A 25224-nucleotide genomic window follows, 5' to 3' on the forward strand; every position below is an offset into this window, starting at 1 on the left:
GCTCTGCGCGGCCGGTCACGTGTATCGGGGGGTGGGGGGTGGATGGGGATGAAAATCCCACAGGTAGGGGATGGGCTGTGTCCGAGGGACACACCTCATCCACGATCGCCGTGCTGCGGGCCCCTGGGGGCCTGCTGGAGCGGCGAAATACTGAGGCCGTCATATGACGTCCACCCGGGATGGGAGATCCCATGACCTGGTATTGAAGTGGTTAAGCATTATTAAAATCACGGCTCCCGAAAAAACGGCCGTTTTTAAAACTTTTTTTGCATTGATCCATGTCCCCTGGGGCAGGACCCGGGTCCCCAAACACTTTTTATGACAATAACTTGCATATTAGCCTTTAAAATTTGCACATTCAATTTCTCCCATAGACTTGTATAGGGTGTTCCGGCTTTTCGAATTTGCCGCAAACACCCCAAATTGTTCACTGTTCGCCGAACAGGCAATGTTCAAGTCGAACATGAGTTCAACTCAAACTCCAAGCTCGTCCCTAATGAGGACACTGAACATTGAAGCCCGGGGATAAGGGTGAGGACACTGAACATTGAAGCCTGGGGATAAGGATGAGGACACTGAACATTGAAGCCCGGGAATAGGGATGAGGACACTGAACATTGAAGCCCCGGGGATATGGATGAGGACACTGAACATTGACTGGGGATAGGGATGAGGACACTGAACATCGAAGCCCGGGGATAGGGATGAGGACACTGAACATTGAAGCCCCGGGGATATGGATGAGGACACTGAACATTGAAGCCCGGGGATAGAGATGAGGACACTGAACATTGAAGCCCCGGGGATATGGATGAGGACACTGAACATTGAAGCCCGGGGATAGGAATGAGGACACTGAATATTGAAGCCTGGGGATAGGGATGAAGCGGTTCTGCGTTCTGTTGTGTAAGCAGATACATCGTAGCCCCTCCCACCTACCACACATAGGTCCGCACCCTGCTCATGTAGTAAAAACAGTTTTTACCCAGCGAGTGACAAGAGCTTTGTCCAATCAGATATCTAAGAATTTCACCCGGAAGCGGATGTTGCTATGGAGATCAGATCTTGCCCCGGGAGTACTGGCAGAGTGACCGACCAATAGAGGCTGGGCTCGGTGAGTGGGCGGCGTTCCGGCTGTTGGCGGGGAGAATGATCTGAAGTGACTGGAGGTTGTGCGGGCCGAAGTCTATCCGTGTCTGGGCTGAGGAGAGGTCAGTGAGTGACTGGAGACCCGCTTAGATCCCGGGGGAGGGAAAGTCCTGTACGGATCTTCGATCCCGCTCTATATCACCCCTATTTCATGCAGCAATGGTCTGTCCTGGGATTCAGTAACGGGGCCTGGGCTGTTCTATATGAAAATAATAGGGGGTGCAATTGTGCCCTCTGTTCTGTTATGGAATGTTCGGGACTCCCAGTGATGTGAAATGGGGATGGGATGTACCATGCCCGAAGAGTAGGGGTGCTAGATGTTATCACTGTGTAGAGGTGAGAATAGTGTGTTGGCAGTATGTCCCCCGTTCTGTTATGGAATGTTCGGGGCTCCCAGTGATATGAGATAGGGGTGTACCATGTCCCAAGGCGGGGGTTACCAGTATATCCCCAATCCGGGTACGGAATGTTAGTGATGAGAGGTTTGAATGGGGTGTACCATGTCCGAAGAGTAGGGATGCGAGATGTCATCGCTGTGTGTAGTGGTGAGAATATGTGGGTTACAAGTTTTCCCTGTTATGAAATGACCACACTTTGCAGTGATGAGAGAAAGGGGTGCTAGGTGTTATTGCCATGTGCAGTGATGAGAATAGGGGGTTACCGGTGTGTGTGTGTGTGTGTGTGTGTGTGTGTGTGTGTGTGTGTGTGTGTGTGTCCCCCGTCCTGTTATGGAATGTTCAGAGCCCCCAGTGATGAGAGATGGGGATGGGGTGTACCATGTCCCAGGGTGGGGGTGTCAATATTTCTGTGTGTAGTGATGAGAATAGGAGGGGTTACCAATGTGTCCCCCGTTCTGTTATGGAATGTTCGGGGCTCCCAGTGATGAGAGATGGGGATGGGGTGTACCATGTTTCAGGGGCGGGGATATTATTGATGGCGGATAGGTGATTGGGCTTCCCAGGGAAGGTTGAGGCCCCCCACTAACTAGACTTTGGGGGGAGCTGTCATTTCTTTAGGGACAGTTACTTGGTTTGTTTTCCTGGTATTGTTTCAGGGGTGACCACCTAAAACCCCTTTTCCTGCTTGTACTGTCCATGTTTGGAGACCTATATTGCGGCCTTCAGTATAACCAGCCTGCCCAGATACAGTAAAGGTAGATCAGCAGCTTCTCCTTTAGAAATGGCATAAACATGTTGCCAGTCCAAACCACCCCGGGAATTTTGTAAGTTATGTTGTGTTTGTGTCCCCTAATAAAACATTTTAGTGTGTGGTTTTGTAACATTATCATTCTATTGAATTTGGAGGAGGGACCTGCCAGGTAGGCTTTATGGTTCCCATCACTTCTAAGAGCAGTCCTACTTGTACAGCTAACACCACACACACACACACACACACACACACACACACACCACCATCCTAGCCATTCCACCATGGTGCAGCACACCACCCACCAGGTTCACCCCATAATCCCGCCTGTAAACTCATCCATGACTCCAGCAGTCTCGTATCTGGGGTGACTGGTCAGTAGGCATATGTGAGATATAATGTCTGGATGGAGTGGGAAAGAATTTGCCCCCATGTTAGGTTTTTATTGCTGTCCATGAGAGTCACCCGCTCTGTCCTGGTGGCACTGGAACTGAAGGATATCTTTGAATTGTCACCAGAGTAGTAATAGAGAGGAGATCTTCCAAATCTCATTCTCGTTACAAAGTGCAGAATTCAACGTGCTTTGGAGAGCTTTCTGTGTCTCTGGGACAGTAAGTATAACCCTAAAATGAGACGTGGGAGCTAAAGAACCTGAGAGGAGTTCTAAGCATTCCCTCCTCTACCCAACAAGCAATTTTTTGGAGACACTTTACATCAGTGGTTTTGAACTGTCCCCTGATATCGCCAAATACTAATAATGGTCAGTACATGTAATGCAGAGAGGGCCATCAGACTGCAAATTACTATAGGAAATGATTGTATAGGCCTGGGAACATGCAACAGGTTGTGTTAAAGGCATGCTGCAGCGGGCAGTAAGGGACTGGGGGTTGTGCTGCAGGGGGCAGTAAGGGACGGGGCTGCGGTTCACTGGGCAGTGGGGGGGGGGTACTCTGCTCTGGGCTGTAAGGGACTAGGGGTGGGGGGAGCTGCAGTAGGGGACTGGGGGGTGCGCTGCAGCGGGCAGTAGGGGACTGCGGGGGCACTGCAGGAGGGGACTGCGGGGGGTGCTGCAATGGTCAGTAGGGGACTGGGGGGCGCGCTGCAGCAGACAGTAAGGAACTGGAGGGGGTGCTGCACTGGGCTGTAAAGGACCGGGGGGGGGGGCATGCTGCACTGGGCAGTAAGGGACTGGGGGGGTCGCTGCTCTGGAAAGTCAGGGAATGTGTGCTGTGTGGGGGGGCGAGTTGCTCTGGAAAGTAAGGGACTGCAGGGGGGGGGCCTCTGCTATGGGAAGTAAGGGATTGCAGGGGGGTGGGGATGGCGTGCACTGGGCAGTAATGGACTGCAGGGGGTGGCGTGCACTGGGCAGTAAGGGACTGCAGGGGGGGGGGGGGCGCTGCACTGGGCAGTAAGGGACTGCAGGGGGTGGAGCGCTGCACTGGGCAGTAAGGGACTGCAGGGGGGGGGAGCGCTGCACTGGGCAGTAAGGGACTGCAGGGGGGGGAGCGCTGCACTGGGCAGTAAGATACTGGGGATATGCTATAGAAGACCGTAAGACTGGGGACGCGCTGCAGAAGACAGTTTGGGGACAATGGGGAGCATGCCAAGGTCAGTTGCTACCTGAAGAGGCCTTTTTGTCAGAGGATCTTGGGGATCACAATAACCACTCACTGGCTCTGGGGCAGCTCCTGAAAAGAAGGGTTTGCCTCAATGGGTACCTGAAAGTAACTCGGACTATAACAATGTAATAAGTGGCACCAGACCGAAAAGGATGAGAGTCTGAGATGCTCTAATTGTTCATAATTGTACATCATCCCAGCATTTTTTGGGGGCCAAAACACCCCCTTTTCCTTGTCTTGCAGCCTGGTGGTGGTGCAGTTCTTAGGACCCTGAAACATATTTAATGTTTTAGATCTTCCACCCTTTTTGTCTGATGCCTATATTCTGATGGCTTTAGAGGACCTTGGAGATGTGACATTTGGGCAAGCCGGTCACCTGATGCCAGCATTTCTGAGATCTTCTGGAAGAAATCGCATGACCATTGCCTTGGGTTGCTGTAGTATAGCTAATAATAGTCTTGCACTTGTATGTAGTCTTTTTAACTCACTTGGATGTTCTCTCATTCCAGGCCCAAGAATGTCACATGAGGAAATGGACGTCGACCTGTTTGGTGCGCACGCTCCAGCAGACGACGCAACGTCCAGACAGCTGCCCGGAGGAGACTCCGTATTCATCCTGCCGCCTCCAATGATGTTTGCGGAGCTTGTGAGGGAGCGGATCTCTGCTCCAGAGCTTAACAATGAGGTGATCGTGCTTGAGGGGGGTGAGGACCAGACGACGCATGGTCCATCACCTGTTGAGTCGCATACCTCTAATGCGCTACAGATGCTTCAGGGGGCGCTAGAGCAACTGCGGCAGGCTGCTGAGCTGAACTCTTCAACGCATCAAACACGGACTCGGAGGAGGAACACCAGGAGGCAGCAGAGAGGGGGCTCCCAGCGTACCTCCGGTACCAGGTGAGAAGCCGTTCAATGTTTCCATAATGTCTACTCTGACTGACAGTATGAGACTTCTTTATATTCTGTGTTTTTAGCTCACGGACTGGACTCATGAACTTCTTCCAACTGAGAGGAGGCCAGGGACCCGCAGTGCTGGGGGAGGGGAGCAGAAGTATCAGCCAGGTTGCCTCGGTGCCCACTGAGGAGTCTGAAGAAGACAGTTCTGATGATACGGTGTTGCTAGGGGATGAAGAAGGGGGCAGCTCCACCGAAGTGGAAGAGGAGGACGCCACATCTGCCCAGCCTGCAGAGCCAGGTATGTCTGAGGTCACCGTATGCTCATATGATGAGGAGGTCATGGTTTTAAGTTTATAAACAAGTTGTGTGGGGGAGCTTGTGCAAATAGGATGTCTCTGGGTTTCCCAGAAGGGGTGACACAGGGATATGGGGTATTATTTTATGTGCTACAGCCTATAATAACCCAGTTATTGTGTTTTTAAAAACAAAATTTAATCCATAGAAAAAGATATTCCCTGACACGTTTCGCCCAAATTTGGCTTCTTCATGATCCACTTGAGGTTCACGTAATATTTTAACTGGTATAGTAAACAATACATAGTTATTGTGCAATATACCCTCAGAGCCTTCATCATATATAATAAACATTAAAAACAAAAAACCGCAAAATTACACATCAACATCAGAAGATCAGCACCCGCCAGCAGGAACGGCACAAAAAAAGACTTTTATGTTGATGTATAATTTTTCCCTTTTTATTTTTTATTTTTTTTATATATTATTTATTTTATATGATGAAGTTTATGAATATATATTGTGCAATAACTGTATTGTTTACTTACAAGTTAAAATATTATGTGAACCTCAGGTGGTTCCTGAAGAAGCCCAATTTGGTTGAAACGTGTGGATCCCACCATCACTCTGTAGACTGGCAAATTTGGCAGCACTGTATACATGATTTTAGAATATCTTTTTCTGGTTAATAATGTTTTAAATTTTTTTTTTTTTAAAACCTATTATTTGCTTTACCATATACTGTGGCACGCAAAATAATCCCCCATACCCCTGTTTTGCTCTTTAAACAGTGTTAGGTTTAGTCAGGTGTAAACTGGAATTTCACCATAATGAATGAATCATTCATCAGCTCCTGAGCACTGTAAAGATCATGCAGCAGCAATTACATTTTGAAACCTTGGCTATTAAGGGTTTTTCATTAATGTTGCATGAAGGAGTTATTGTCAGTCAAGCTATCGCAGCACTGAGAAATGGCCTGGACAGTTAGGAAGTATTACAGGTGGCCAAGCAAGTGTAGAAATGCAGTGTCTATTCCATTGCAAATTATATTATTGTATGTAAAGGATGGCCTGTTTCTGCTTTGGGTTCTCATTGGGGACTTTGCAATGTCTCTTGGGAGATGCTGCCAAGGTATCTTTCTCAGCCTTCAGGAGGTCCGGACTTGCTGTGCTGTAGACTTCTCTTCGGTTACTTTCCTCCAGTTGTCACATTGACCTTGTTATGTTTTTGATTTGTAGCTCCAGAGGAACTCCATATAAACCTGGTAGAAGCGGGTACAGAAGCCCCCGTGACCTCAGCGCCAGAGGTTATTGTGGTGGAGGACTTTTCGTCATCGGAACCCCCAGCCAAAATCAAACAGGTGACTGAGAGTCCTCAGTGGGACAGAGATGGCCCCATTCACAAACGTCATACTGCCTGAGGCCTCATTCACACTTGTTTATTGTAACTGATGGGAGAAAATCAGCGTTACAAATTCACCTAAGCTGCATTTTATTTTATTTTTTATTTTTTTAACAAGTTTAGGTGAGTTTAGCAGCGCTTGTTCTTTTGGTGTTTGTTTCATTGGCCAGAATTTTCATTTATTCTGGCCACTGAAATGAATAAAAAAAATGCTGAATGTGCCTAGCGTTTACCCGCTTGTGGCGTTTTTATGCCCGAAAGCTTCTCTAATGAAAGTGATTCTTCTGCATTCAGGAAAAGTATCTTTGACTGTTCTAAACTCTACTGCTCTGTTTATGAAACCAAAATGAGCTGCAATCCTCATTAGAGGTCGACCAATATGGGTTTTTCTCTGGCCGATGCTGATGTTTAGAAATCGCGGCGGCCAATATATGATGCTGATTTCCCCCCCCCCCCCATCTCATAAAATCTAACAGTTAGACACCTCTCCCACTGGGGTGTTTTTCAGGCGCTTTTGGGCTAAAAATGGCACCTGTAAAGTGCCTGAAAAACGGCTCCCCTGCTGTCTGTGAGAAAGCCCGAGTGCTTTTACACTGAGGAGATGCGCTGGCAGGACGTTTAAAAAAAAAAAAAAAAAAAAAAGTCCTGCAAGCAGCACCTTTTGGAGTGGTGTATACCGCTCCTCCACCACTCCTGGGCACCGCTGTCGAAGCGCCTGCAATGTGATTTGGCAGCGGCGCTTCACGGGCGCATTTAACCCCTTCCCCGACCACTAGTTGGGTTATAAGTGCCCCTCTAGCAGCCGAAAAGTGCCACTAAAATGATGGTAAAGCGCCGCTAAAACAAGCAGCGTTTTACTGTCAATGCCTGCCCGCGCTAGTGTGAAAGCAGCCTTAAGCAATAAGTGATACAGGAAATTTCTTACATTTAAACATTTATTAAACAAAACAAACCTCCAATCAGTTCACTTGTATGTATAATTTAGATTTAAAAAAAATAAAAATAAAACTATATATTAATTGCACAGAAACGTGTACTCCAAAACTTTTGGTTGAAAAAAAAAAATGGGCTCACTTTCATGTTTTTAGTTTAGCGACACAATGGGAGATGGATACCGTTGGATGTTTACTTTTAAGCAACAAGTGTCAGAAAAGATTTAGGCCCTTTCACACTGGGGCGGTTTTCAGGAGCTACAGCGCTAAAAATAGCGCCTGAAAAGACCGGCCCCTTTCACTCTAGTGTGAAAGCCCTCCGGCTTTCACACTGGAGCGATGCACTAGCAGGACGGTGAAAAGTCCTGCTAGCTGCATCGTTGGAGTAGTGTATTCACCGCTCCTACACATTGAAATCAATGGGGCAGCACGGCTATACCGCCGGCAAAGCACCGCTGCAGCAGCGCTTTGTTGGTGGTTTTAACCCTTTTTCGTCTGCTAGTGGGGGTGAAAACCGCCCTGCTAGTGGCCGCATACTGCCGCTAAAACGACGGTAAAGCACCGCTAAAAAAATAGTGGCGCGTTACCGCAGACACACGCACTGCCCCAGTGTGGAAGGGGCCTTCGTCTTTAAATTGTTAAACAGAACTCTACCCAGGGAGTTCAGTTCATTGAAGAAGAAACATTGTATCTCTTTGATCTTTTCTTGGCAGACTGCCCAGAGAGGAGACAAGTTGCTCCACAGACTTCAGGCAACTGTCATTGACTTCTATTAAAGAAGTCATTTGCAAGTCGCGCTGAAGATATAATCTGCCTTTTTTATCATCACAATCGGCGATGCTGATTAATTAAAAAACGCTAAATATCGGCCGATATATCGTATTGTATTTTAACAAATGCACATGTATTTAGCAGCCCCCCCACCCCCAAGTCCTGCTGTACCTGAAGCAGGCGATCACCCACTAGGACACATCAGGTCGCCGCTTCATTGGTCCATGGATTTGAAATCTCCTAAACATATCTCGTAAAGATACTTATAGAAGGCATATTCAATGGTCGGTGCCGACCAATCAGAACCTGCGTAGCCCGTCCTGTCAGTGGGGGAGAAGAGAGAAAGCCAGGATTTCAAATCCTTGGACCGATGATGTGGAGACCTGATGTCTCCTAGCGGGTGATCGTAGGCTTCAGATGCAGTGGGACCAGGGTGGTGGGGAGGGGGTCCAGTGTAAGTTCACCTTACAGAATTTCAGTAAAGGTGAACTTACACTTTAATAAATGGACACCTCTGTGTTTCTGTGATTTTTCTGTTTCTGTAATCTTGTGATGTCTCACGAAATTACAGTAATGGGAGGTGTTTTTGTAGATCCATTCACTTCTCAAAAGGAGAAGCTATCTACACCGCTTCATAAACAGGCACTTGGAGCGATCTTCTCTGAGAATGGTGGACACACACACACACACACACGTGTTTTGCATTTTATATGCTTGTTGTTGTTGTGTTGTGTTTTTTTTTTTTTTTAAAGGGAAATGTATTTGTTGGGCAGATTCAAAAATGCACTACATGCGTTTCCGCAGCATGTCTGTTGAAGTCTATTGAACCAAAAACACACCGCGTGGCATTTATAAAAGGTCCCTGACCCTTTTTAAAAATGCGGCAGTTGAAACGCATAGCTGTGAACGTGTCCCATAGGAAACCCTGTTAAATGGACTGTAGTGCGTTTCAGCAAAATGCACTAAAAACGCATAGGTGTCAACCAGGTGTTAAAGGGATCGTAAAGTCTTGTTTAAAAAAAAAAAAAAATAACAAACACATCATACTTGCCTGCTTGGCACAGAGTAGCTCAGATCCTCCTCTTCCGCAACAACCAGCTTGATAGGGGGGCACCCAAGCCGAGCTGCAGCTCAGTGTGTTCATTCAGACACAGAGCTGTGTTTGGCCCCGCCCCCTCTCTCTCCTGATTGGCTAACTGACTTTGACAGCAGCGGGAGCCAGTGGCAGTAGAGTGATGGCGTCACTGCTATGTTTGTAAGGTAATATCTTGGTTTACAGAGGCATTGGTGAATTTTTATCCTTTTTGAATATCCAGGAATATATTTAAGAAGCCAGTTTTGTTTTGTTTTCAAACTAGAAGGCAAGAAATAAAGGTGAGCTGCTTTGAGGCATTGGATTTCCCCTCTTATAAGCCAATAAAGTTCTGGAGTTCTCAGTAGTTCACAGATTAAGTTTGATGCATTTCGGGACCCGTTAATGACAGTTCCTGTCCTCAGTGTTTCCATGATGTTCCCTCAAACAGAAAATTAATGTTCTGTGTCCTCAGCAGCGGACACCTGTAAAGCATACATGGGGCGCTCCAGCAATAGAAGAGGAAGAAGGGGACACTTGCACCATCTGCTTTGAGCCGTGGACCAACGCCGGCCAGCACCGCCTATCTGCGCTGCGATGTGGACATCTCTTTGGCTTTACATGCATCGATCGGTGGCTCAAGGGAGGAGCAAACAAGTGTCCACAGGTAAATGCTCACTATGTGGGCCAGATTTATCCACTGGGGTCCCGTCTCCTTGTTGCTGGAAATGAAATGTCCCTGGCAGCTCTTCAGCTTATCCTGCAACCGCATTGTAACGTCGAACATCATCTAGCCCTTTCTTCCCCAGCCTTACTGTCCATGGCCCCGCTTTTTCTTTTGTTTTCAGTTTTCTATCATTGAGACTCAGCATCACATGTTACTTAGGGGAGTCTGCATGGAAATGCAGCCTGCCTAACAATGCCCACTTCTCCAGACTTACGTCCACCCATCAAGGCTTTTTACATTTGCATAACTCCTCCCAAGAGCCCGCCCACTGCTTACATCAAAGTTTATGGGAGGAGTACTGAGGCAGGGTGTTGTGATGTTTTAAGGAAGGTATGTACCCTGCTGGCCCCTCCCACCAGACGAGACCAGCAACAACACAAGCCTGAATTGCATAGAGAAGCACAGGGACCCAATGATGGCATTGCTGGGCCTAAAATAAGGTCTGAAGTGGAAATGGAAAGGTTTTATTTAACTACTTCATTACTGGACACTTTCACACCCTTCCTGCAAAAGGCATACCCCAATTTTAAGTACACAATGGGGTTAATTTACTAAAGCTGGAGAGTGCAAAATCAGGCTCACTTCTGCATAGAAACCAATCAACTTTTAACCTCAGCTTGTTCAATTAAGCTTTGGTAATAAAACCAGGAAGCGGTTTCTATGCAGAAGTGAGCCTGATTTTTCACTCTCCAGCTTTAGTAAGAGCTTTCTTTCAGTAGTATTTAATCACCACTTTGTTTCTTAAATGAACGGGAAAAAAGGGCAAAAATTTTGAAGAAAAACCCACTTTTTTTCTTTTGTTTCTGTTTATAGCATTTTGCAAATAAATACTTTTTCTTCTTTAATTTTAGTCCAAAATGTATTCTGCTACATTTCTTTGGTGAAAATAACCCAATACAGTGTATATTTAGTCTGTAGAAAAATGATAGAGTCCGCAAACTATGGGATATATCTAAAAATTTAGCAACCCCGATGTACTGATGGCCTATCTCATTTCTTGAGGCCCGAAAACACCAGGACAGTACAAATAGGCCCATTTATTTATTTTCTTTCTTTATATCCGTTTATTATAAATTTTCCAAATAATTCAAAAACGCTTAAAACAAACAAATGACACAATCTGCTTTGCTACATACATATCAAAATGAAAAGTCTATAGTTCTTCATCACTAAATCTTAAATCGGATATTATACAAAGAAACTAAAATCGAATATATAGCGATGCACCAATGTAGAAACCTTTAACGACTCTTAAACAGAACAAAAAACACCCACAAAGCAGAACATAACTAAACAAAACAAAAAAAATATTCAATAAAAAAAAAAAAGGTAAGAATAGGAGTTTTCCCTTCATTATTCGCAAGTTCTGTTAGTGATATTTGAACTTAAGCCTCAATGAAGCTCAGCCAAGAAATCCACTAGCTTTTAAGAGTGTTTAAGTGTTAATCATGTCAACCAAACCCTTTTAAACTTCTCCATAGTATCATTACTTTCAGTTACCAGTTCTTCCATACGCATAACACTGTTTAGAGTCTCAATCTACTCAATAAATGAAGGGATGGTAGGTGATTTCCAATTGCCAGGGATTAATTGTCTTAATGTGTGGTTTGTTTTTTGTTTTTTTGAATGTAGACAGTCCAAGGTACTTAGTAAGAGGCATGGCAAGTTTTTTGAAGTTGTCATTTTTTGGAAAATTAAGAAATGTAAAAAAGTCTTTCACCCTCTTTTTAAATATTTTGTACATACTGTCACCAGTGCGGTACAGCGTCATCATATAACTGGTGTAGCAGTGATCAGGGACACTGGTAAAAAAAATTTGTGTACATACCTTTTCTGTAGGCGATCCGGTCCCGTCTCCAGCGGCAGTATCTCTGCAGAAGACCCAGCCGACAACGGCTGTGAAAATTAATGGGAAGTGACATCACCCATAGAGTTACTATGAGGCTTCCGTTGTCGGATGTGTCCTCTGCACTCGCCCCCACAGCAAAGCTGCAGCTGACTGCTCATGCCAACTTTTTGGCGGGCTTTGCACCTGCAGATTGAAAACACGCCTCAGCTCGTCCTTATTCCCAAGCTACAGAGATGTGAACCTAGACTAAGAAAAGGGGGGGGCTGATGTGAAAGATCCGAGTCATCACACAAACGTGTGATTTGGACATCTGCTGGACGAATTTTACCAACAGGACCTCAATAAATTTTTAATTCAGTACCTCTGGGCTATAAGAAGCCTTAATGTTTGGAAATACCTATACATATGTGACGGGCATATTGCATATGCATTCTCTGCTTCCTGCTAAGTACTGTTCGCCAGCTGCCATCCCTCCTGTAAAACTTTCTGGACCTTCTGTGTCATTGACTGGTTTTATCTCGTTTGTTCTTTCCTTCATTTCCCCCCATTTGTTTTTGTTCCCACTTTCCTCACACTGGGTTCTGCACAATTGGGATACTCACTAATTCAGCAGATCCATCATTGCCCTGCTGAGATCCTGTTCTCTGCAGCAACCACTCTGATCCCACGCCACCCTCATTGTGGGGTTGGGTTGGTTTGCCTGCAGTAAAGCTGTGTGTAGCATTTTTTTTTTTTTTTCTTAATACAGGGCTAGATATGTTTGGTGTTAGAATGCTGGTGGCTATAGATGCAGGGATTTTAGTTTTAGCATGGACTTCACTTGAAGTGGCTAATGACTTTTCCTAGCATAACTTTTTGTTCCCATGTATAGTTTGTATTAATTTACAGTATGCACATGTGTGGAGAGTGATCGTTGTTTATTACAGACTTGGGCACTGCTTCCTTTTTAGTAGCACCATGAACACCCTGTAGTACACTGGATTTTCCTGCGGTGGGTGTCACCTGGTTCACATGCTCTTCTGTGCACCAAACGACCACCGCCATGTATAAATTGTGCACTCACCACAATGCCATGAGCTCTAAATTAAATAAAGGTCATGCTAAGCTGATTAGTCAACCAGATGAGACATCTGTCACGGTCCAAGTGTTTCCCAATAACACTGTTCCTCCTTACTCCACTCAGATTCCCTTCTATAAGGTCCCCAAAATCAAAGAGAATAGCTCATGCATTATTTATTGGTTTACATAAAGCCATAAAAGATATAAATTTGCCACTCACATATTTCTGTGCCCAGAATAGGCACCAATGTGAACAGCGGTAGATGTAAATCCCATCGCTCCACTCCTGGTGTGCGTTCCATGGACCGGATCCTCACCGGGAAATTACGTCATCGGGAACTAGAAATGACAGCATTGAGTTCCGGCAAGTCGGCACCTTCAGGAAGCTGCATAAGCTATATTCGTTATAGGAATGAATTTCAATCACTGCATGATGTATTGAGCGCCTACTTTTGATATTGTTCATTACAATCAGGTGTAGTTTCCACGTTTTAAAGGGGCAGCTTCACAATTTTTAATTTATTTTTGGCTATTTTCATATTGATAAAGTAGGGTAGGAGCTTTTCTATCACCTGTTGTCACTTCTGCTTTTTCTGTTCTGCAGTGCAACAAGAAAGCTAAGCGGTCAGATGTTGTGGTCCTCTACGCCCGGACGCTGAAGGCGCTGGACACCAGCGAGCAGGAACGCATGAAGAGGTAATTCTGTGGGTGTTGGATATGAAATGGACCCACGGGGGGGAGTTTTGCTTGGACTGACAAAGCATGGAAACTGTGTTGCAGTTCTTTAGAGTTGGAGCATTCTCTGCGGAAGAAGGCGGAGCTTGAATCGGCGCAGTGTCGACTTCAGGTCCAGGTATTGACGGACGAATGTGGGAAACTCCGCAAGCAGATCCAGGTGAGGAGCTTTGTGTGAAATATTTGGATGGAGTGGAGGGAAGGGTAACGCCCAAATAAAGGAAGGCCGCCTCATCCAGTGTTTACAGGCTGGCAGGCGCCATGCAGATAAGGGAAGCTTTGTGGTGCTTGTCGTTAGGAAATATTTTCCCTTGTTTTGTGTTCCTTCTGCACTGACTGGTGCCCATGTCACTCACACCAGAGTTTTTTTTTTTTTCTGCATAAGGAATTGAAGAAGTTGATTGCCCAGCATGGTACCAGCTCCTCCCAGATGCCATCCTCTTCCTGGGCAGCATCTAGTTCTTTGTCCTCCAGCCAAGGTCAGCACAAGTACAACTTTGAGAAGGCTATCCTCATCAATCAGCCTGGGAACTGCCGTGTCATGTCTTACTGTGAGTGGTTGGGCTGCCTCGTGGTTTCACAGCCATCCTCCCACGCCACCCTCATCCCTGGTAAGTTATCAAAGTCTGTTTTTAAACATGCCTTCCCCTTCACATACCCTCAAACACTGGGCTGAGGGCTTCCAACCAAGCAATGTAACTAGCAATGCAAATTATTTGGGCTGTAACAGGCATCACTAAAGGACAGACTGCGGTCCGCATCCGGACCCCTGCAGTCCCACCATTTAGGAGCCATTCTCCCTAGTGCCATCGCCTCTGCCATTCTCACAGAGGCAATAGCAGGAGATGGAAAAGCTCTGGATGGGGGCGGGGGATGCCCAAGTTAACAACCAAATGATTGGTTTCTAGGATGGAGGGGCTCTGTCTGTGTAGGGTAGTAAAGGAAGACTTGAAGATCGGGACAGCAATGGGGAGGCTCAGGATAGTTGAAGGGGAGCTTAGACCAATTATGGGGTGGTCAGTAGAATTAAGGGGGAAATCTTGGGACAGTAATGAAGATGGTGGGGGGGGGGGGGTCAGGACTGTAGTGGGCTGTGGAGGAATGGGGGGGGGGGGGGTGTGTGAGGCTGAGGACAGAGTGAAAGGGAGTGACTGAGATAATTGGTGCAAGAAAGGGGTTGTGATATGTGATACTATTCAGGTGTGCATGTTTTATTGCATGCACGTGTCAGTTAGGGCATCCCATTCTTTTTAATGGGCTGCCCTACCCTTGAGAAATGTAGGGAAATAGTCCCAACCATTTTTTTTTTTTTCGCACTGCATCAAGCAGCATGGTGCTGCAGCACCATGTGGTTTGGTGTGCACCAAAATGTGCCGTACGTGCCGATTTGTGGGGGGGGGGGGAGACCATTTGAGAATTGCACCCCCGCACATCTGCTAATGTGCAATGCATTACTCTGTGGGTCAGGAAGGAATTTCAAACATATTCCCCCAGTAAGTATGAGCTCAGGCGTGTTCGCAACCTGCACTTGCAGAGACCACCAGGAAGTCGGCACTGCACATCGCAAATCGCAGGCAGTGAGACATTTCTCGATCTCTGCAGCCACAGATTGGGAAAATGTCTCACTGCTTGCGATTAGCACTGTGCAGTGCCGACTTTCTGGCGGGCTCTGCACCTGCGGATTGCAAACACGCCTGAGCTCATCCCTATTCCCCCAGCCACAGAGATGTGAACTTAGACTAAGAAAAAGGAGGGGCTGATCTGAAAGATCTGAGTCATTGCACAAACGTGTGATTCAGACATCTGGACTAAAATGTTACCAACGGTACATCCAATGAATTTTAATTCAATACCTCTGGGCTATAAGAAGCCTTAATGTTTGGAAATACATATAAATATGTCACAGCCATATTGGCATATTACATATGCATCCTCTGCTACCTGCTAAGTACTATTTGCCAGCTGCCGTCCCTCCTGTAAAGACTTTCTGGACCTTCTGTGTCATTGACTGACTGGTTTATCTCGCTTGTTCTTTCCTTCATTTACCCCCATTTGTTTATTTTTGTTCCCATCTCACGCTGGGTTCTGCACAGTTAGGATACTTATTCATTCAGTAGATCCATCATTGCCCTGCTGAGATCCTCTTCTCTGCAGCAACCACTCAGGTCCCACGCCACCCTCTTTCCATCTGTAATCAGGAGGTTGCACCTCAACCTGAAGAGCTGGAAACCTCCCAATGATGTGCAGCTCCTTGCTCTCATTGATCCCATGTAAATCTCCTGGCTCTCTCTCCAGGGTGTGGTGTGAAGAAGATAAGTGCGGCCAATATGAAGAGCAGCCAATACATTCCCATCCATTCCAAACAGATCCGTGGCCTGGCCTTCAATGCCCGCTCTGATGGCCTCCTCCTCTCCGCTGCTCTGGATAACACTGTGAAATTGACCAGGTAAGTGATGCTGGGACAGCTGTACTGCCCTGCTGCTCTCATTCTTTCCTTCTCCAGCAAAGTTATTGATCTACTTTTTGCTGTTTCCTGTGAGCTCTGGGAATGAAGAGTTTCTGTTCCTCGCATAGGCTCCTTCCTGATTGTTGGATAACGTTGTCTTATCCTGCAGGATGAAGGTTTTCATGCTATTGCTCACATTTTGTGAGCTCATTGCTATGTGTACATGTTCCTGCATGTAAGTGAGCAGACATCCCAGCAGAGTAGAGCCTCTGCTGTCTTTGTTCCAAAGAGTTTAGTAGCCAATTTGTCTCATTGACATTCGTTTACTTTTTATCTTTGATCTGTGACACTTGTTTAAGCTGCTGCTGCTGCTGGTGGTGGATGACCAGGCTGCTGTTAATGAAAGAGCACTTTAAAGTGATTGTAAACCCTCGCTTTTAAAAAACAAAACAAAAAAAAACATGCCTATACTTGCCTGCTCTGCCGTTAGTATCCTATTTACCCCATATTCTTAAAATTGAATGACCCCCCCCCCCCCCCCCCTTTTTTTTTTTATTTTTTTTTTTTCTTTTTTTTCCCCCCAAATAGATCTGTCCGATATTCTAGGATAAACAATCGGTATCTTTTCCAGTCGAATATTCTTAGCCTTGGAACCAAGGAAGCAGTGTACATGCTATAGCTGTAATCGTTGCTTGTCTATACTTAAAGCGGAGTTCCGCCCAAAATTTTTTTTTTAAAAAGTCAGCAGCTACAAATGCTGAGGCTGCTGACTTTTTTAAAATATGGACACTTTCCTGTCTAGGGTGCCCACGATGTCCTCCCTGAAGCCGATCTGGCTCTAGGGTGGAGGTGCCACCATCTTTGGTAAGGAAATCGGGGAGTAAAGCCTTGCTCTGGTCCATGCTGTCTTCTGGGACATGCGTGTCTTGCAGAAGACAGCGGGGGGACAGAGGAGGGGCCAGCTATGGTGTAGACCACCACGGAGTCTTCGGTGTTCTATGCCCAGAAGTGGGAGCAAATATCTGTATTATACAGGTATATGCTAAACCGCCCCCCCCCCCCTTACCTGAGCCCCTTCATCTCTTCGGCAGGGACGCACTGTCCCTCTCTCCGCGGGTTCCCGGCTCCTGATTGGATAGATTGATAGCAGCGCAACCATTGGATCCCGCTGCTGTCAATCAAATCCAATGATGCAGGGGGCGGGCCGAGTCCGGCATTCGTGTCTGTGGATGCAAATGCTGGACTCAGGAGCGCGCCCGCAAGGTAACCACCCTCAGGAAAGTGCTTCTACTAGGGGGTTATCTGATGCAGGGAGGAGCCGCCAGGGGACTCCAGAAGAGGATGTTTGGGGCCACTCTGCAAAAGAGCTACACAGTGGAGGTAGGTATGACTATGACATGGTGTTTGTTATTTAAAAAAAGATCCTTTACAATCACTTTAACAATTACTTAGTGGTAGTAGTGGGGCAAATGTATTGTTTGAGAAGTGAATCCCTGACATTGTCTGTCCCTCTTGCAGCTTGCTAACGAATACTGTGGTGCAGACCTACAATACTGGACGGCCGGTTTGGAGCTGCTGCTGGTGCTCTGATGACACCAACTATGTTTACGCCGGCCTCATTAATGGCTCGGTGCTGGTGTATGACCTGAGGGATACGAGCCAGTATGTAAAGGAACTGACCCCGCAGGCCTCTCGGTGAGTGCATCAAAGAGAACCTGTATTACAGCAGTAGATGTAAGGCAGGAGGAAGATGAACAAGTAGACTGTCATTACTGAAGGAGACATGTATAAGTGCAAAGCGAAACCTGTAACATATGAGATATGTTTATGAAACTCATGTAGACACAATCCATCAGAGGTGGTCATAAGCCATTTAGTCTTCTACCCCAATGTGTAGAACAGGGTTTGCTTGCTTTTCCTCCAATCCATAAATGTTACACGCATCTCTCTAGTTTGAAATAACAATTTAATCATTTTTTTTAACTGTATAAAATTTAAAAAATGTCTTCTCTTAAAGAATTTGACATGAAGATGATCTTGTTCAGAGTCTTGACTTTCCGGTTCTGCCATACCTGTAATCTCATATCTGTCTTGTCTCCCTCTAGCTGTCCCGTAGTTTCTCTCTCCTACGTGCCTCGCGCCGCCTCGGAGGTCTTCCCCTGTGGGGGGGTGCTGGTGGGGACCCTGGAAGGAGCATGTTTTTGGGAGATGAAGGATGCCCACTACAAGCCACACTTGCTGCCCCTGGAGCTTGGGGGTTGTACTGACATCCAGATGGAGAGCAGCACACGGCACTGCCTGGTCACTTACCGGCCAGGTGAGTACATAAATTTCTGAAAAGCCACACCGACTGACATTTCTCTCCCGCTAAAGCTGGGACACTTTGTCAATCACTGAACTAGCTGTCGGTTTCATTCAAAAAATTCATATTGACCTGCAAATCCCGAGTGAGGAATTTCCATATGGCATTTTGTGCCCTAAAGTTGTAATTTCTTCTTCTTTTTTTTTTTTTTTTTTTTATTTTTTTTTTTACTGTACCGCTTATTGAGTGCATATAAACCCATTAAAACGATTAACTGACTTTAACCCTCTTGGCGCCCACGCCTCCCGGCCTGTTAAGGGGTTTCAGATGTTGGGAGGGGAGGCAGAGTTTATGATCATGTGACCGCTGTGATTAGCTGTCATGGCAGCCACATGATTAGAAAGCTTTCCGTTAGCCGCTGGGAACACTGGATTAACACTAATGCACACAAATTTGCAGCCACTTGGCGCCAATGCCCTCCCGCCAAGAGGCCGCATATTTAAGTGCGGCTGGCGCCAAGAGGGTTATATCGATTTTAGGGCCAATTCATGAGCTTAACCTCTTGGTGGTCACATGATCGAAAAGCTCCCAATCACAAGCAGCGATCGGGAGCTTTCTGTTAGCCACCGGTAACCGTACCGGTAGTGAGCAGGGCGCTCACTCTCGGAACAGCTGGTTTTGCGATATTGCACGGAAATATGTAGCTGTTCGGGTGCCAAGGTCCACCAGCCAAGAGACCACATATTTGCATTGCATGCTGTAAGCAAAAACAGGCTAAAGTTGCATAATTTCACTAAGCTCAGTTACTTTTTTTTTTTTTGACTGTCTTATCTTGTGGTCACCTGATGTAACCTCACCCTGATAGTGGGGTGGAGGTTAGGTTTTGCGTGTGATGACGCTCTGAGTCTTTTTGACCCCAGATCTCGCCATAAACAGGACCTGTCCATTTTTTTTTCAATTACTTGCTTATATTCCTTGTAATAGGAATAAGTGTGATTAAAAAAAAAAAATTGAAAGGGACCGTGCAAAAATGTAAAAGTAAAATTAAGTAAAGCGCCCCAATCCATCCGTTCTCTCCTGCAGAAGCGAACGCATACGTGACGTGTAAACGGTTTTCACACCACATGTGTGAGGTATCACCGCAAACGGCGCAAGAGCAATAATTCTAGCGCTAAACATCTATAACTCTAAACTGATAACCTGTAAAGGCTTTTAAAACATTGCCTATGGAGATGTTAGTAAGCTATGCTTGCGCAGTTTTAAAGCGTGACATGTTTGGTATCTATTTTCACATTTACAAGACAAAATTGGGGTAACTATTGTTTTTTGTTTAAAGTGTACTTTTTACACACAAAATTGAGTTTGCAAAACTGATACGCAAATACTGTGTGATCTAAAAAAATTGCAACATTCACCATTTTATTCCCTAGGGCAGTGATGGCGAACCTTGGCACTCCAGATGTTTTGGAACTACATTTCCCATGATGCTCAACTACACTGCAGAGTGCCTGAGCATCATGGGAAATGTAGTTCCAAAACATCTGGAGTGCCAAGGTTCGCCATCACTGCCCTAGGGTCTCTACTAAAAAAATGTTTAAATGATAAGGTTTAGGGGTTAGAAGTAATTTTCTAGCAAAAAATACTGACTTGTAAACCGAAAGTGCTAGAAAAAGCTTGGTTGGCAAGTGGTTAAACTTACCAGATGTATGTAATATGTAGACCTACCAAAACCATGCGCTACATTTCAAGACAATCGGACAGGACTTTGTACAACTTTCTTTAGAGCTACCAACAAGAAATACAATCAGATTGTAGAGTGTGTGGCTAGCTTAGGAAAAGGAGAGTAAATGACGGAGTATGATTGGGAAAAAGGAAAGGTGTGTGGGTTTTTGTTTTTGTTTTTTTTTCTGTTTAAACTTCTTATCCTCCATAACCTGTACATGTTGCATTGACAGGGAAGACCCATAACTACATGCGCTGTGTGATGATGGAACTCACCACTAACCGCCTGGCGGACTCTGCAGATGAGTACAGTTGTTCCTGTTATCCAGTACAGACCTTCAACGCGGGACCTACCTGCAAACTCCTTACCAAGAATGCCATATTCCAGAGTCCAGACCGTGACGGCAGTGTACTTGTGTGTGCTGGAGACGAGTCCTCCAACTCTGCCATGGTAAGAAATGCTGTGTAGTCCTTCTCCTAGTTTCATAATACTAGATATAGGAAACCCCAAAAGGGGCCCCTGAAATTACCAAAGGGCCACAGTTCATATCTGTGTACGTAACAATAGAGAAGACTGTCAGATATTGTGGACATGTTGCGGATGTGCTGTGGGTGTAGGTGGAGGTTGCGGATGTGCTGTGGGTGTAGGTGGAGGCTGCGGATGTGCTGTGGGTGTGGTGCTCGTGGAGGCTGCGGATATGCTGCAGGTGGAGGCTGCGAATGTGGTGCGCGTGTGGGTGGAGGCTGTAAGTAGGGGTTGTAGGTGTGGGTGTAGGCTGCAGATGTGCTGTGGGCGGAGGCTGTAGATGTGTTGCAGATGACTACTAGAGATCACTGCCATTGCACCTCTTTCTAGATCAGTGGCCCCACTTTTGTGCCTCCCTATGGGAAAACCTGTAGCTGTTCTTGTGATGCACATATGGTGCACCAGCAAGCATTTTCTTTGACCTCCCTATTGGTAGAGAACAGGCTGAAGTTTTCAAGGCTTTCATTAAGTCGCCTGATGCAGATCCATAGTCCAGGAACACTTCTCTTTATGCATGCAGTAGGTAGACGTAATACTCAGGGTGGACTCAAACCACCAACTCCACCTGCAGGTGTCAATGCCACAGAGGGGTCCGTCCTTACCAATAAAAAATAAAATTTCTTCATTAATTTAGGTCAATATGTACTCTGCTACAATAAGCCTGGTTTATATAAGCTGATTGCAGTTTTGTCTCTGTCGCTGATGATTGGCGGGTGCTGGCAAATATCGAGTCCATGGTACCCGCTGACCGGCTCCCACTGTGTAATCACAGCTGGAGTAAGCCGTTGGCATATGTGCATTCGCACCCCCTACCTGGAAGTGCAGGATCATGTATGTGTGTGTGTGTGTGTGTAAAATATATATACCGTATTTTTCGGACTATAAGGCGCACCGGATTATAAGGCGCACTAGCAACGACCGGCTGATAAAATGGATATTTCCATATATAAGGCGCATCGGACTATAAGGCGCACCGGATTATAAGGCGCACTAGCAACGACCGGCTGATAAAATGGATATTTCCATATATATAAGGCGCATCGGACTATAAGGCGCACGGTCGATTTTGTGAGAAAATTTAGGCTTTTACGTGCGCCTTATAGTCCGAAGGTTAACGTCAAGAGACTTGATCTGTGACTCCATGCGCGCCCATCTGACAGATACTGTTAACAAAGCACTCCAGCGATGTCAACAGGTCATATATAAGGCGCACCGGATTATAAGGCGCACGGTCGTTTTTGGGAGAAAATTTAGGCTTTTACGTGCGCCTTATAGTCCGAAAAATACGGTATGTGTGTGTATGTAAATGTGTGTATATATATATATATATATATATGTATATGTGTGTGTGTATATGTGTGTGTATATATATATATATATATATATATATATATATGTATATGTATATAACATAATCTGGTGCACAGGGGCCATCCAGTAGCAGTAAAACTGCTATAGAGGATGAACCGGTTAAGCCTGTCTGTGTTGGAGAGGCAGGGACTGGTGGATGAAAATTTTTCTATTGAATGGTTCCCTATGGAATAATGCTTGAGGCAAGCAAGGATTAGGCGGTGGTGTGGCTTCTTTCACTTTGGGTTTGTACAATTCTCTTCATATTATTCAGGTCATATCATGCTCAATTTTGAGTAGACCCCAAGGTGGGGAACACATGGGCATCTGCCTGTTGCGGTGAGAAGGCCACAGGATGGAAACCAGGGGTCAATGCTGTAGAGTTGGGTTAGGCAGACTATGTTCAGAATGACTGATAAATCTGTGAGCTCCACGTGCGTAGAGCAGTCTTAGCCCTTGTACACACGGTCGGAGATTCCGACAACCAAATCCGTTGGAGTAATTCCGACGGATTAATTCCGGAAGAGGTCCGGAAGCGATGTTTCATACACACGGTCGGACAATCCGATTGTACATAACGTGATGACGTTATTTCGTTAGGACGGGACTACGTTCAGACTAGTAGCCAATAGCTTTGGTCTAAGAATTTGATCTGAGCATGCGTGGCACTTTGTCCGTCGGAGTAGGCTACACATGATCGGAGTATGTCCGATAGGAGCATTTTGTCGGAAAATTTTACTGGCAAGTTGGAAAAGTTGGTCCGTTGGATATTCCGACGGAAACAGTCCGATGCAGACCACACACAGTCAGAATATCCGACAAAGCGGTCCGATAGGACACATTCCGTCTGAATCTCTGACCGTGTGTACAAGGGCTTAGGAGATGATCTGTACCAGAGGGTTCTCTGTGTCATATAAAGCAAATATCGGCATTGTGCAAGTCCCATATTTGTTAAACAGTTAGAAATCTCAACCCTTTCTCTTCTCCATTCCAGCTCTGGCACTCCGGGAGCGGTGGCCTCGTCCAGAAGCTACAAGCTGACCAGCCAGTGTTGGACATCTGCCCCATGGAGGTCAACCAGACCAGCCTGCTGGCCACCCTGACAGAGAAGATGGTGAAAATATACAGATGGGAATGAGGAGGAAGATCTGCCATGGAGATGCCTGACCACAATGAGCCATGTTCACTGATCTGAAAATGTTCTCTTTCCTCCCAGGATCCCATTGGATTTCTAGAGGGGGGGGGGATGTAAATATGGCTGCTAAGAGCAACAAGAGCTGTTGTTCTTCAGATAGTTGATGGATAAGGGCTTGGCCTTATTGTAGTTGTCCTTATAGCCACCTTGCCCAAGGCCCAGTTCTGCTCATCTTTTTAGATCTCCTCTACTGTTCTTCTGTCACTGCTGAAAAATACTCCATATTTATGGGTGTGAGGAAGCATGTGACCACCTCCCATGACATGGCGTTTGGACCCCCAAATAGGAGGGGGTAAGCTGCAACACCAGGTCATTTTTCAGCAGATGCAATGGAGGAAGGAGCAGCAAAAGCATGATGTAAATGTGAGTAGAAGGAAGGGGGAGCCTGAATGAGCGAGGTGACAGGTTCTCTTTGAGGAAGGATCACAGAGAACTGAACCCCAAACTCTTCCCATGTTTAGTATGAAGACCCTTCTGTACGCCTGACAGGGCGCCGATTATGACCGCTGCATATGACATGTCGGGTTTGTCCGAGGGGAAGTGGTAGGTATCCCCACACCCTGTCTTCCTCCATGCCACAGAACAGTGTCAGAATCCTTAGGAATGTCACTGCTGCCCCAGAAAAGTTTGTTTGTTGGATGTTTATGTATAGTGTGTATTGTCATTGTAAATATTCTAATTGTATATTGTAACATTCCTCTTTTGTCAATAAAGAAGTACTTGTTTTAGTGCATTGGATGCACAGTAAGTTTTACCCAAGTGGCCGGTCTTCCGTCATTTTTATTTTTATTTGAAAGCAATATTAAAACTAAAAGCAAATGATTATTATGTTGGAGCTTACCAATTCTTAGAGTGATGGCTGCATTCCTTTTCTTTTTCTTCTGTTCTCTTTAGTTACTTTATGTTGATCTGGCCAGTAAGTCTGTTTTTTTTTTTTTTTTTTTTTTTTTTCTTTGTAAGGCTAGGCTCTCTCACATATGAAACAGTTGCAGGGATAAGACAAACCATTTACCACTGACGGGTGCTTACAACGATCAACTTTTTATTTATCTAAAACTTTTATCGCAAAAGAAAAAAAAAAGTGCTTCATGTAACTCTTTATAAAGTGTGATCTGGATTTCAGCTTCAGTTTGTTAGTGTATCTATGCCTCCTGGTTGATAATACTTCTGTTCAAATGTGCTCCTTCATCCAGAGTGGGGGCACTGGAGTACAAGAAATGTTACTTGCCAGATCACCAGGTGAAAACGAGGGGGCCTAAAAAAAAAAAAAAATCTCATGCAGCCGCCACATCTGATTGGTAAGCTGCAATATTTTACATTTTTGGATTTGGGTCTAACCTCTTCACGCCGTGCTATAGCTAAATGGTGGCTACAGTGTGGTTGCACATTTCCAGGCAGATGTCTATTAACGTCCTCCTGTGATCACATGCCTCCCTGCAGTGCGCATCGGCAGTGATCTGTGATCGAGGTAAAGAACCAATCAAAGCGGCTCTTTACCATGTGATCATCTGTGTCCAATCACAGCTGATTAGTGTAATCCAGATTTGCCGTTCATCGGCAGACCTCTCCTCACACGGACAGCTGGTAAGTAGCAATTCACACAGGCGGCATCTACACTGATAATCAGGGCACCAACAGTGCCGCCTCATCAATTTTATAACCGAAACAAAGAAAATCCTTTTTTTTTTATTTTATTTATTTTTTTATACTAAAAAATTCATTGCCAATGACCATCAAAAGAGATAAAAATATCATTGGAGTACAGTGTTTTATGACCGCGCAATTGTCATTCAAGGTGCGACAACGCCGAACGCTGAAAATCATGTTCACGCACAAAAAGTTCAGTTCGTTTTATATCTACAAAAGTGGCGGGTGCTCATGCTCATGCTAGCGTTGCCCCGCTAATCCATGCATCTGCCCCCTAATCTGCATGCTGGAAGAATGGATTCCAATGGGGGTTTTTATTTTTAGAAGCACATGATTACATCCAGAGGGAGCCCACCCAGTTGTGTGACAACTCCCGGCCAATCAG

General features: G+C 45.7%; 1 protein-coding gene across 1 annotated transcript; it reads left to right on the forward strand.

Moving 5' to 3' along the window:
* The first annotated feature begins 1043 nt into the window (after positions 1-1043).
* On the forward strand, positions 1044-23946 carry LOC143929420 (E3 ubiquitin-protein ligase rfwd3.L-like). The gene is given in 14 exon segments (XM_077453415.1): positions 1044-1070; positions 1072-1114; positions 4424-4811; positions 4889-5109; positions 6344-6465; positions 9760-9948; positions 13521-13612; positions 13697-13811; positions 14037-14262; positions 15947-16097; positions 17616-17792; positions 18203-18414; positions 20355-20572; positions 22992-23946. Coding segments are annotated over 14 exon segments (2325 nt in total). The 3' UTR covers positions 23136-23946.
* Positions 23947-25224: the final 1278 nt, after the last annotated feature.

This window comes from Lithobates pipiens, unplaced genomic scaffold (assembly GCF_037356315.1).
Source record: "Lithobates pipiens isolate NorthernLeopardFrog02 unplaced genomic scaffold, aLitPip1_a1.2 Scaffold_10, whole genome shotgun sequence".
NCBI lineage: Eukaryota > Metazoa > Chordata > Amphibia > Anura > Ranidae > Lithobates > Lithobates pipiens.